General features: G+C 42.9%; 1 protein-coding gene and 1 pseudogene across 2 annotated transcripts in view; both read right to left on the bottom strand.

Moving 5' to 3' along the window:
• The window catches only part of ZDHHC17 (zinc finger DHHC-type palmitoyltransferase 17), an 89,897-nt gene extending 83,249 nt beyond the window's left edge, over positions 1–6,648 (bottom strand). Inside the window, exon 1 of one of the 2 annotated variants that reach the window (XM_054443366.2) lies at positions 6,424–6,648. In XM_054443366.2, coding sequence (XP_054299341.1) covers positions 6,424–6,470 — 47 coding nt within the window. In that variant the 5' untranslated portion in view covers positions 6,471–6,648. The remainder of the gene's footprint in view (positions 1–6,423) is intronic. The other variant, XM_054443365.2, reaches the window with a different exon arrangement.
• A 6,024-nt stretch (positions 6,649–12,672) lies between these two features.
• LOC129009799 (RWD domain-containing protein 1-like) lies at positions 12,673–13,525 on the bottom strand (annotated as a pseudogene).
• Positions 13,526–14,511: the final 986 nt, after the last annotated feature.

Genomic DNA, 14,511 nt, shown 5'->3' with positions numbered 1-14,511 from the left:
GACGGGGTTTCTCCATGTTGGTCAGGCTGGTCTCGAACTCCCGACCTCAGGAGATCCACCAGCCTCAGCCTCCCAAAGTGCCGGAATTACAGGCATAAGCCACCACGCCCAGCCAGCACACTGCATTTTAAGACACCTTAACTGTTCAATGCTGACTACCTTAACATACCCTTACAACCCTCTCTAGAGGAAAGGAGGACCACAAATCATTTCTAATTTTAAAAAATACACACAGACACACTCTCCCTCATCTATCCTGAGGTATCTGAAGGTCTACAGTTAATCTTACATTATTTTACAATGCGTTATTTTGTAAATGTTATTACTTTGGGGCCTAGCAAAGGGTCAAGACCATACTTGGATTCCCAATAAACACTCCCTGTAGCAAAGCACACATCTTTAAAAACATCAAATAGGACAAAAGGGCTTATAATAAGAAGTCCTCTGCCCATCTTCTCTTCAATCCCCAGACAACCAATACTAATTATTTTAGCCACTCTAATATATGCATACAATTGTTTATCAATTTGAGATACTACTTTTTACCACAATATTAATAGCCAACAGTTATTGTGTTTACTAAGTGCCAGACACAGAACTTCACATATATTATCTCACTTAATCCTCACAACAGCCTCATAAAGTAGGTGTTATTATATCTCCATTTTAGTTTGGAAAATTGGGACGCAGAGTTCAATAACGTGCCCAGGATTGCGAGCTAGTAAGGAGCAGAATTGATATTTGAATCCTAACACCAGTGCTCACTTTTAACCTATATACTCTTATATCCACCAACTCCACAGTCCACTCTTAATAAATACTTTTGAGATCCTCCCATATTAAATAAAAATAATGAACAAAATAAAACAAAGAAGCCGAATCAGGAAAATGACATTTCTCAAAACCAGAACAATTTTTTGGTCAGTAATTTTCAACTCTGGCTTTGAGCACAATCCATGAAGTCTCACCAATTAATCACATTTTAATTTTATATCTATTGACTCAATGATTACTAAGCTTAATAGTAACGCTCAGTGGTTACTATGCTTAACAGTGGTTACTACACTAAGCATAGTAGTTACTATGCTTAATATATAGTATTTTAAAATATACATTATTTTAAAATCTAGATTATTATTATATGACCTGTAACATTTTTGCTGAATTTTTTAAAAGCCATCAAATCCTAGTGACTGCATAAAGAAGTGCTTTGAAGGAAAAGAGTTGCAGGTAACCTATGGGAAGAAAAACAACTTTCAAAGTCATTTTGTATCTGCTTTCTGAAAGCAAATGAATTACCTTATATGTGTACAAATACATATATACACACACACACATATATATATACATAATAGGGCAAAAAGTAATAAAAAAAGGCAAAATTATTTTCACTAAAGAAAAGCTTCATGGCCGAGCACGGTGGCTCATGCCTGTAACCCCAGCAGTTTGGGAGGCTGAGGCGGGTGGATCACCTGAGGTCAGGCGTTCCAGACGAGCCTGGCCAACATGGTGAAACCTCGTCTCTACTAAAAATACAAAAAATTAGCCAGGCGTGGTGGCAGGCACCTGTAATCCCAGCTACTCGGGAGGCTGATGCAGGAGAATCGCTTGAATGCGGGAGGCTGAGGTTGCAGTGAGCCGAGATCACGTCATTGCACTTCAGCCTGGGCAACAAGAGCGCAACTCCATCTCAAACTAAAGAAAAAAACCAAAAGCTTCAAAAAGTAGATTTTATGAAATCTGCGAGGACAGCAGATAATAGCAATAGTTCGATTTACTATTCAAACAAAAATCATCAGAAATGATAAAATGAATGTGAAATTTAAAAAGTTACCATAAAAAGAGAGACGAAAACGAGAAAAAAAGGCAATAGCAGAAGTTTTGAAATCGAGAAAAAAGGAAGAAAGAAAGAGATGAAAGCCTTAGATAATCTAGGCAATCCAGTTCAAAGCTCTGAGTCAGATGGTTCTGAAATAGCCCCTATGATACTCTGGCAGAAGGGGATATTGTGATCTCATTCTATCAAAGAGCTGAGATGACTTACTGAGGATGTACTAGTAGGTAAAATGGAAGCTGGTCATAGCTAGTCTGCTGGACCAGTAGACCAACATATGGTCTCTGTCCCTCTACTGAAGCCTTTCTTCTAACCATTCTAAATGACAGGAATCTGACACCACTTACAAGCTACATTACTTAATTCAGTACTTATTTGAATCGTCAAGCGTTTCACGTGCATACAACTTCCCAACTAGTTATTTACCTTCTGGAAAACATATGCTATGTTTTTTATGTTATTTTAACCCATATAACCTAACACAATGTTATGTACCTAGTAGACAGATGCTCAAGTTGATTATATTGAAAAATCACAACTTAAAACCAGAACACTTGAGTCTGAAGAAATCTTAGAGGTCATCTAGTCTAGCTACTTTATCTTAAAAGCAACAAAACTGAGACCAGTTAAATATCTACTAGCTCAAGGTCACTGACCTAGAACTAGCACCCTAATCCCTTGATCATCAGTTCTTCTTTCTCCAAAGAGCCTTTAATTTCTTTTATTTCAATAAAACAAATAATCACCTATTTCAAAAGAAAACAAAGTAACAGCAGCTTCCCTTTCAGTATTCACTATATGCCAGGGCCTTTAGAAGGTACAATTTGCTTGGCAGCCTATGTGCCTAGATCTGTGAAAACTGCTTTATAAACATTAGCCTAGTTAATATTCACAATAACTGTAAAAGGTGTCACTATTAACCCAACTTTACAAATGGGAAAAATGTACTTTGACCATGATAGCAATAAGCTGCAGAAGCTACATTTTCAGTTTGTCACCACAGCTTTGGATTTTTTTGTTGTTGTTAAGACAGAGTTTTGCTCTTGTTGCCCAGGCTGGAGTGCAATCTCGGCTCACTGCAACCTCCACCTCCCGTGTTCAAGCAATTCTCCTGCCTCAGCCTCCCGAGGAGCTGGGATTATAGGGATGTGCCACCATGCATGGCTAATTTTGTATTTTTAACAGAGACCGGGTTTCTCCATGTTGGTCAGGTTGGTCTTGAACTCCGAAAATCAGGTGATCCGCCCGCCTCGGCCTCCCTAAACCCTGGGATTACAGGCGTGAGCCACCACGCCCAGCCAGCTTTGGCTCTTAACCAGTATTCTATACTGCCTCTCACTGAACACCAAAAATATCCTGAAGTCTCACACAGACTCCAGCACAATGCCTTACCCAAACATGATAAACAAATGTTTAAATGACCAACTGAGTGGATGATTTAATTCATTAAAAAGTAAGATTATTTTACCTAAAATACCTCTAAAAAGGCGTTCACCTAATTGTATAATCCTCTAAGAAAGGTTTTAACAGTGGGCAGTTTGCATACTAATAAGAGATTTAAGCAATGCTCATTTCTTTACCTACAAATAATTCATCTGCTTAACAAATACTAAAGTGAAAAACCGTTTTTGTGTGAGAGTGTTAAATTGGAAGATAAAAAGTGAAATGAAATTTGTTCCTGCAAGATCCTATTCCACTAAATTAAAACCCACATAAGTTTTAAATCAGTCACCAAAACCAAAATAAATGTGTAACACTTCCCTCTTTCTTCTGGTAGAGAAAAAAGAAGTAACATTAACTGAGCACCTACAATGTGCCAGTTCTTGACCCTCAACATATAGCCTCACCTAATCCCTTACAGCCAAGTAAACTAGGCAGCATCTCCATTTTCTTTTCTTTTCTTTTTTTTTTTTTTTTTTTTTTGAGACATAATCTTGCTCTGTCACCCAGGATGGAGTACAGCTGCTCGATCATGGCTCACTGCAGCCTCAACCTTCCAGGCTCAAGCAATCCTCCCACCTCAGCAACCGATTAGCTGGGACTACAGGCGTGTACCACCATGCTCAGCTGATTTTTTTATTTTCTGTAGAGACAGAGTTTTGCCATGTTGCCCAGGATGGTCTTGAACTACTGGGCTCAAGTGATTCTCTCACCTCGGCTTCCCAAAGTGCTGGGACTACAGATGTGAGCCTCCGTGCCCAGCCAGGATCTCCATTTTCTGATTACAACTGAAGCTTAAAGAAATTAAGCACTTGTCTCAGGTCACATAGCTGGTTACCGAATTTCCAGAATTAGAATCCAAGTCTGTCTGACCCAAAGTCTAAGGTCTTTCCAAAAAGAGGTTAAAAGTACTATTATTTCATTACTTACCAAGACAGAGAATGGGTTTCTTCCCAAAGGAGATTGAAAACACTGCTTATTTTAACAACAAAAATATATTATCTCAGTTAATCCTCGCTATAGCTTATTAACTATTATTTTTATCCGTTATAAATGACGAAACTAGAACTCAGAGATGTATTCATAGCTTGCCCAAGAACACACTGCTAGGAGGCAGCAGAACTACCCCAAGTCTGCACCAGCTGCACACACTAACCACAGAAAATGCAGAAAGACCTCAGCCATGTAGTACAAGCTTAAGGTCCATCCAAAGTATTAAAATAATCAGACCTTGTGCTTCTTGGATAAAAAGGAACGGTATATATTATGTGTGCCAATTCCCACTATCAATGATGAGGAGGTTGACTTTCTAGTAATATCCTATATATCGAACGGCAACCTGAAGATTAGTATTTAAATTTCAAGCCTACACTGGCCATTCTACTACACCAAATAATCTGGATTTGTTGCCAGTTAAAATTATTCTTAAAGTAGCAAATAACAGTACTATATTACAAAGCAAAGGTTTATGAAGAACAGCATGCTAAAATACGTAAGATAGGCCAGGCATGGTGGCTCATGCCTGTAATCCCAGCACTTTAAGTAGCTAAGGTGAGAGGACCACTTGAATTCAAGAGTTCAAGACCAGCCTAGACAACATAGGGAGACCTCTTCTTCTACAAATAAAAAAATCAGCCGGGTATGGTGGCGCGAGCCTGTGGTCACAGCTACTCGGGAGGCTGAGGGGAGAGGATCACTGGAGCCCTGGAGGTAGAGGCTGCAGTGAGCTGTCATTGCGTCAGTGCACTCCTGCCTGGGGGACAGGGAGAAACCCAGTCTCAAAAAAATAAACTGGATAAACATTTAAGTGTTTGAAATACTTTCACAGGAACAGATGAATAGAAATCACTTAGCAACATTTTCAAGGCAACATCTGAAAACTACTTTGTCTATTTCTTGACGTATGTTAGGGCCTAAGTGAACCAAAAGAGATGTCTACAACGCCAGTTCTGAAAATGTTACCACTTTGGTCAAACAAATGTTTAGTCTTACTGTATAGTTCTGTTTATCAGAAACCCAGAGTAGCCTTTTCTGAGACTGGCACAGGTATATATTCCGAAGGAACTGTTCCATGTTTCTGATAAACCAAAGTGACGAATGAGACGGTGGTTGAGTGTTAACATGTAACATACAAGGATGGTTGTCATTATGCACTTTTTAACAAAAACTAGTGGCAGGGTACAAACCCAAATCCAGAAAAAAACAGAATCACTCTATTGCAAAGTAACCAGGTAGAGACTTCCATGTTTGTTCATCCTACAACACGACTGTCATCCTTTAACCTCACGAAAACCACCCGAGTTCTTCAGCAAACTGTGCCGCTGCCCCATACACACATCACTGTGGATCACTAAAAATCAGAATGCATCAAGAATTGCTTCCAAGCCTTAACTAGCACTAGCTCAGCTACAAACTCGGAGGTAAACAAGCACAGACTGTGACTGACTGTGGAGCGGGGCACTGTTTACTTACATGGGAAGACACTCTTGTGATGGGAAACGTGTTGCACTGTCCACCCCTAGCTCCTAGAAAAACGGTACTTTGACAAGCTAATGTGAGTGTAGGTCTATTCCCAAAAGTTTTTACCTCTCTTCTTAATCGCTTAAGGACAAATGCTCAAAAACGGACGCCCGACACCAGGTGCCCGAGGTGTTACCCATGGCATTACCTGGAAGGACATCACTATGCCCATGAAACTGTCCCCTCACAGTGGACTAAAGGGAAGCAATAGACACCGTCATTCACCCCGGCGAAGGAAAAAGAAATCAAAACCAGACGCGCTTCCACCTGGCCCCAAGAGGCTTGGAGCAAGACTAGGGGCTAAGCTGCGGTTCAAAAACAGCACCAGGCCCCTCCGCCTCTGCTCTCAAACGCAGCGCGTCGACACAGCAGAACCATCAACATCTCCACCTCTGTCCTCCAGGCACAACCACGGACTGCGTCCCAGAGCCCGCCCCGGTCGGGCCCGCCCCGCTATCTCCTCCCCCGTTATCCGCTCGCAGCCGCGCTCAGGCCTGGATTCGCCTCCCCACTCCCCAACTTCGGCACGTCCCACTACCCCACACACGTCGGCCGCCGCCCTCGGCGAGTCCGGGGAAGAAAGGCTGGAGGGCCGCAGGGCAAGGAATCCACTCAGCACGGTTCCTCACCTCTGGGTGGAGAAGGGGCACACAGCCCGCTTCGGTATCGTACTCATCCGGGCCGTCCGCCATCTTGGTGTTAAATCCCTCCTCCCGCTGCATGCCGGGAGAAAGCGTTTCACCCTCCCGGGGCTCGGGCGAGGCGGAGGGCGAGCGCGGGGCGAGCGCGAGCCCCGCCGGAGGCGACGCGGGCCTCCTCCTCCTTCTTCTCCTGCCCCCGTGACGCCCCCTCTGTCCCCTCCCCCCTCGGAGGGCGCGGGTTTCTCCGCGCGTGCGCGGAAGCGCGGCCCGGCCTCGGTCTGGAGCGCGCTCTGCTGCACTGCGCTGGGGACGGCGGAGGGCTCTGGGCGTGGGCGCCGCCGCTCGGGGGCGGGTCTCGGCCGGAGGTAGATGTGCGGCTCTGGCTGCCCGGGGGAGGCGGCCGGGCGGTTGAGACAGTCGCTTGGGAAACCTAGCAGCTGCTCAGGAGCGAGAACAGAGTTCCGGAGCCGCACGCAGCACAAGTCTGGAGCCCCAGGCAGCCGAGGAGGCCTAGGCCCACGCGCTCCCACTTCCGCTCCGGGACCCCCGGGACCCCCGGGACCCCCGGGACCCCTCTTCAGGAACTCGGGCAGAGCCGTCAGCCAGCTCCAGGGAGGTTTGGGCCCGTCAGGCTTGAGTCGAGACCTGCATCATTCCTGAAGACAAAAGCAGCTCCCCTTTCCTCCACATTGAAAAGGTCACCCGCAACCTGTGCCTCCGGGGGACGCCCGGAAAAACATGGATACAACTCAGGGCTTCCTCCTAGAGAACCCTTTTTTTTTTTTTTTTTTAATGAGACAGAGTTTTTGCTCTTGTCGCCCAGGCCGAAGTGCAATGGCGCGATCTCAGCTCACTGCAACCTCCGCCTCCCGGTTCAAGCGATTCTCCTGCCTCAGCCTCCCGAGTAGCTGGGATTACAGGCGCACGGCACCACGCCCGGCTAATTTTTGTATTTTTAGTAGAGACGGGGTTTCACCATGTTGGCCAGGCTAGTCTCGAACTCCTGACCTTAAGCGATCCGCCCGCCTGGGCCTCCCAAAGTGCTGGCATTACAGGCTTGAGTCACCACACCCTGCCGGGAACCCTTTTTAAAATGATCCCGACCTGCTCTCAATCGTCTTGAATTAGTACCACACAAAAAATTTACGAGCTCAAAGCCCACACACCGCCATCTGCAACGTTTCGATATAATCCGAGAATTCAGAACTGAAGCCACTTAAACTGAATTCGCTTAAATGCAAGGCAGATAAAATGACTAAAGCCATTTTTTAAAGGATTTTAGGGCGGTATGGGGGAGGTGCTCCTTGTAAATGGGCTGATGGGACAGTTTTAGAAAGCATTTGTCTTTCCTTTTAGCTGTTAAAATTTTAAGTCTAAACAGCTCAGAATTTAGCAGAGATCATGAAAGTTGACCTATTATAGATCCTGGTACTTACTAATCTGTCTCCTGTTAGGCCAGAAACCACCAGGAAAAAGCCTGTACTCCGATAACGTCAGGCTAATTTGTAAATCAGGAGGGAGGGCACTCCAAAGGAAGCCTGGAATGCCACTGGAAAAGGGAGGAGGAAGCCTCCTTTGTAAGATTAGTTTCCCGCCAGAGGAGTCTGAGGAGGGTCTAAGGAGAGCCGGAATCAGTTCTGCATGGGACGCCGTTTCTGTAGCGGCATCAAGAAAAGCTGGGATTTACAAGGGATTGGATGCTGTCTTGAGGATACAGCAATTTAGTAATTAGGTACCTCCAGTAATAAAGTAGCAACACTAGTAAGAGCAGCAGTCACTCAAAGAGGGGTGGATATGGCGTGTCATAGCTACTGCACGGCTGTGGGAGAAAGAAGTTTCTCAGTTAACTTTGCTGCTGGCTTTTTCTGTATCTGTCCTCCCAGCACAACTACTTTTTCTCATTTCAGTCCGAGCTGATTTTCATTCTGTTCGTCCTGGCCCAAACTAGGAGTCATCTTTTACAGCTAGATAGTCTCAGGGTCGGCCTTTGGAGCACCGAATTGTTTTCAGTCATATGTTAACATGGACATAAGTCATTTTCACTCGAAAAATCTCAATTTTTTTTTTTTTGAGACTGAGTTTCGCTCATGCCCGGGCTGGAGTGCAATGGCTCGATCTCGGCTCACTGCAACCACCACCTCCCAGGTTCAAGCGATTCTCCTGCCTCAGCCTCCCAAGTAGCTGGGATTACAGACATGCGCCACCATGCCTGGCTAATTTTGTATTTTTAGTAGAGACAGGGTTTCTCCATGTTGGTCAGGATGGTCTAGAACTGCCGACCTCAGGTGATCCACCCGCCTCTGCCTCCTAAAGTGCTAGGATTACAGGCATGAGCCACCGCACCCAGCCAAAAATCTCAATTTCTTTTTTTTTTTTTTTTTGAGACGGAGTCTTTCTTGCTCTGTGGCCCAGGCTGGAGTGCAGTGGCGAGATCTCAGGTCACTGCAACCTCCGCCTCCCAGATTCAAGCGATTCTCCTGCCTTAGCCTCCTGAGTAGCTGAGATTAAGGGCTCGCCACCATGCCCTGCTAATTTTTGTATTTTTAGTAGGGACGGGGTTTCACCATGTTGGTCAGGCTGGTCTCGAACTCCTGACCTCGTGATCCACCCACCTCGGCCTCCCAAAGTCTTGGGATTACAGGCGTGAGCCACTGCGCCCAGCCAAAAATCTCAATTTTTAATCTTGCCCCTCCTTACCTTTATGTCTTGCATTGACTAGAAATAGAAGATTAAATAAAGGACACTGACTAAAAGAGTTAAGTGGCATAAATATTAATAAAGCACTGAATGAAGTGAGAGTGTAAAGAAACTAGGCATGGAAAACTGGAGAAAATGCTTCAGGTACCCATGTATTAGGAATATTGGTACAGGTATATGATGTGGAGTATTCATAAAAGAAATGTTTAGCCTTCCCTGCGAAAATCAGTAAATCAGAGTTCACTTTAAAATCTAGAGTTCTAGTTCATCTGGCAAACAAGCCATCTCAACCTTCTTGCTCAGTCTCTACCAGGTCTATGGCCTGCTTTACTCGTTTTCATTACCTGCCTGGCTCTGTGGACATTTTTACTCCTGAGAATTCTACAATTCAAATATAAGGAAAATACTAAAAGCAGCTGAAAAGTTGGAACAACATAACCAGGGTCCATATCTGTCTTGCTTACTGCTGGAACACTAAAATAAATAGTTACTAAATGAAGAACTGAAGAAAGAGATCAAGAGCAGAAGCAGGCATGCTTAGGAAAACATGTTGAAGTTGAATCTTGAAGCAAAACCCTTTAGATACAATCAGAGTCCATCTTGATAACTGTAGAGTTCTTATCTATAGCTCAAATTGAGACAATATATTCAGGGGACTAAGGAGACAGCTAAGAAAGTACACTGATTGGATAGACTGGCAAAAGAATGGCATGGAATTATGGAGGAATGCAGAATAGTGGCTAAAAAAGAATAAAATTCAAAGAGAAAAATAGACCTTGTTAGAGAATAATTGTGAAATGGATTTAGAAGCAAACAGATTGGAAGGCATGGGGCATTGTTGTATAAATATAGTTTCATATGTAACTTCAGACACTACTGGAGCTAAAGACAGCATAGAGATTGTCCAGATTTAGTCATTTCACAAAAAAGGAGATGATGGGGAATTTAAGAAACCCTCTTAAAGTTACAAAACTAAGTGGTAGCAGAATCATCTGGAAACCTCCTGAATTTTCCCCATCTACTACTCTTTGCCTCTACCACGTTTCTTCTGTTGTTATTATACTCAATGAATTATTACTTGGTCCATTTAATTTTTTTTATTGTGGGCCAGGCACAGTGGCCCACGCCTGTAATCCCAGCACTTTGGGAGGCCGAGGTGGGCGGATCACGAGGTCAGGAGATGGAGACCATCCTGGCTAACACAGTGAAACCCTGTGTCTACTAAAAATACAAAAAATTAGCCGGGCGTGGTGGTGGGCGCCTCTAGTCCCAGCTACTCGGGAGGCTGAGGCAGGAGAATGGCGAGAACCCGGGAGGCGGAGCTTGCAGTCAGCCGAGATCACGCCACTGCATTCCGGCCTGGGCGACAGAGCAAGACTCCGTCTTAAAAAAAAAAAAAAATTCTTGTGGTGAGAACACCTGACGCAAGATCTCTCTTAAAATTTTTTTTTTTTTTTTTTTTTGAGTTGCCCTGTCGCCCAGGCTAAAGTGCAGTGGTGCGATCTCGGCTCACTGCCAGCTCCGTCTCCTAGGTTCACACCATTCTCCTGCCTCAGCCTCCCGAGTAGCTGGGACTACAGGCGCCCGCCACCACGCCCGGCTAATTTGTTGTATTTTTAGTAGAGACGGGGTTTCACCGTTAGCCAGGATGGTCTCGATCTCCTGACCTCGTGATCCACCCGCCTCAGTCTCCCAAAGTACTGGGATTACAGGCGTGAGCCACCGCGCCCGGCTGATCTCTCTTAAATTTTTAAGTGCACAATACGGTATTGTTAACCATAGGCACAATGGTGTACAGCAGATTTCTAGACCTTATTCGTCTTATATAACTGAAACTTTATACCCATTGAACAGCACCTCCCCATATCCTTCTACCTTTGGCCCTGGCAACCACCATTCTACTGTTTCTATCAGTTCGACTATTTTAGATACGTCACCTTTGGCCTTCAGTGAGTGGCTTATTTCACTTAGCCTAATGTCCTCTGGGTTCATCCATGTTGTCACATATGGCAGAATTTCCTTCTTTTTAAAGGCTGAATAATATCCCATTGTATGTATATACCACACTTTATCCATTCATCCATCAATAGACATTTAGGTTGTTTCCATATCTTGGCTATTGTGATAATGCTGCGATGAACATGAGAGTGTGTTTTTTGTCTTTGAGATCCCAATTTCAATTCTTTTGAATATATAAACAGAAGTGAATTGCTGGATCATATAGTAGTTCTATTTTTAATTTTTTGAGGACCCATCATACCATTTTCCATAGCTGCTGAACCATTTTACATTACAGTGTACAAAGGTTCCAATTTTTCCACATGGTTGCTAACACTTATGTTTTGGTTTTTGGTTTTTTTTTTCATAATAGCCATCCTAGTAGGTGTGAAGTGATACCTCACTGTAGTTTTGATTTGCATTTCCATGATGATTAGTGATGTTGAGCATCTTTTCATATACCTGATCATCTGTATTTCTTCTTTGGAGAAATTTTTAGTTAAGTCTTTTGCCCATGTTTTAATTGGATTATCTGGGGGTTTTTGCTCTTGAGTTGTAGTTCGTTGAATCGTTTGGATATTAATCCCTTATCATATATATGATTTACAAATATTTTCTTCTATCCTGTAGGTTGCCTCCTCACTTTGCTGACTGTTTCCTTTGCTGTGCAGAAGCTTTTTAGTTCAAATTAATTCTGCTTGTCTAATTTTGCTTCTGTTGCTTGTGCTTTTGCTGTAATATCCAAGAAATTGTTGCCAAGCCCCATGTCATGCAATTTTCACCTATGTTTTTTTCTAAGTGTTTTACAGTTTTACAGTTCTATATTTTACATTTCAGTCATTAATCTATTTCAAGCTGACTTTTTTGTATGATGCAAGATACGGGTCCAATTTCATCCTTTTTGCATATGGATATCCACTTTTCCCAGCACCATCTGTTGAATAAAATGTCCTTTCCCCTTTGTGTATTCTTAGCATCCTTGTCAAAGACCAGTTGACAGTATATGTGTGGGTTTATTTTGAGGTTCTTTATTCTGTTCCATTGGCCTGTATGTCTGTTTTTATGCCAGTTCCATACTGTTTTAATTACTTTAGGTTTAAGATATATTTTAAAATCAGGAAGTGTGATGCTTCTGTGTTCTTTCTCAAGAGTGTTTTGCTTATTCAGGGTCTTTTGTGGTCCCATATGAATTTCAGGATTTTTTTTTCTATTTCTATATAAAACACCACTGAGTAGGGGTTGCATTGAATCTATAGATCACTTACAGTAGGATAGACACTTTTTAAATATTAATTCTTCCAATCCATGAACACAGGATGTCTTTCCATTTGTGTTTTCTTTCATTTCTTTCATCAGTGATTTGTGGTTTTCAGCATACAAGCCTTTTGCCTCCTTGGTTAAATTTATTCCTGAGTATTTTGTTCTTTTTGATGCTACTATAAATGGGATTGTTTTCTTAATTTTTCTTTTCAAATAGTTCATTGTTAGTGTGTAGAAATAAAACTGATTTTTTTTTGAAATTTTAAGGTCAGTTTTTTAAGTTCAATGATGAAAGCTCTCAGAAGAATATTATCCTGAAAATAATTTTTTCTTAGAAAAAAAGAAAGGAAAATCAAAACCCTCTGAGCATAGCCACAGATGCTGTGGCAGTCAAGCCTCTCTGCAGATGGGGACGTCCATTAGTCAGCTGAGTCACTCTCTGGGTCAGCAGGATTGTAGTCTGGATCATCCTCATCATCCTCCAGCTCCAAGTCATCCATTTATTGGAACAAAGACTCATCTACCTCCACGTTGTTTCCAGCATGCTCCAAGAACTGGATATCAGATGTGTCAAGATTATGATCTGTTTCAAATAGTTGTTTCCCACTTAATTTATTTTTTCCTTCTTTCATCCGTTTCTTTTTAATTTCCAAGAATTCTTCATCAAACTTGGCCTTCCGATTTAAGAAATTCTCTATTGTAATTGGAGTGCCATGCAATAATTGCTTTTCAGGCTCTTCTGCTTCTTTTTCTTGTTGTTTCTTTTCTTCTCTTCTAGTTTTTATCTGATCTACTATTTCATTTAATTTTTCTTGCACAACTGTCACTAGAGTAAAGATCATCACCATACCAAGATTTTCTTCAGCCTGTAATGCTAGTAATTTTAAAATGTCTGAGACATCATTATCTTCTAGATTTTCTGGACAGAATATTTCATAAAGGAGAACTTCACCTGGGTATTTTTCACTGTATGTAAACTTGAGGGTAGTCTGGATAGTTTCATCATTTTCTCCAGCCTCAGATGTCACAGTAATGGTGAAGCTGGGTGGATTTTATGATAATACTGTGAAGGAGTTAGGGTAGATGGACTCCTGAGCCTCTAGCTCTTGCGTTGCTCCTCACCATAGTCTGTCATCGTGGCCCTTGCTGCTGCCCGTGGATCACCCAGACACCTAGGCGGCACACAGCAGCCGAGACAGCGGCCGTGCCGGGAGAGTGCGGGGCAGCCAGACAACTGATTTTTGTATGTTGATTTTTCATCCTACAACTTTATTGTATTAACTCCCCCCGACCCCCCCTCCCCTCCGAGACGGAGTTTCGCTCTTGTTGCCCAGGCTGGAGTGCAATGGCGCGATCTCGGCTCACTGCAACCTCCGCCTCCTGGGTTCAAGCGATTCTCCTACCTCAGCCTCAGCCTCCCCGAGTAGCTGGGATTACAGGCGCATGTCACCATGCCTAGCTAATTTTTGTATTTTTTTGGTGGAGACGGGGTTTCGCCATGTTGGCCAGGCTGGTCTCGAACTCCTGACCTCAGGTGATCCGCCCACCTCGGCCTCCCAAAGTGCTGGCATTACAGGCGTGAGCCACCGTGCCCGGCCCTGTATTCACTTATTAGTTCTAAAATTTAACAATTATTTATTAAATATTTGTTCTGTGTAAATGTTGGAATCACCACAACATAGTCAGAGATACTTTTTAAGCTGTCACTCATATTATTTGACTCAACTAAATAAATAATCATAATACTTTGAATTCTAACCAAGTTATTTAATTATAAGGTTTTCCTATAAGCCATTTCACAAATTTCTGTGTTTCATTGGATTGTGGACAAAATAAATACTGACTACTTAGAGCTGGAATGAGGCACAAGGTTTGCTATTTTGACAAGTCACACCTAACAGTACTCTACAATCCTATTTTAAGTGAAGTGAAGACAATTCTTTTGCACTCATGTTTTTTAGAGTGATATAGATAAAACAAGACCAGAGAATTAAAGGGAATATGTAGAATTTAGCATATGTGATAGTCAACTTCTAAAAGGGCCTCCAGTGACTCTTGTCTCCTGGTATGCATGCCTTTGCACCCTCCCACTGCGAGTAGAGCTGACCTGTGGAACCAATA

This window comes from Pongo pygmaeus, chromosome 10, assembly GCF_028885625.2.
Source record: "Pongo pygmaeus isolate AG05252 chromosome 10, NHGRI_mPonPyg2-v2.0_pri, whole genome shotgun sequence".
Classification (NCBI taxonomy): domain Eukaryota; kingdom Metazoa; phylum Chordata; class Mammalia; order Primates; family Hominidae; genus Pongo; species Pongo pygmaeus.
Note: the sequence above shows the minus strand (reverse complement) of the source record. Positions and strands in the feature narration are given on the sequence as shown.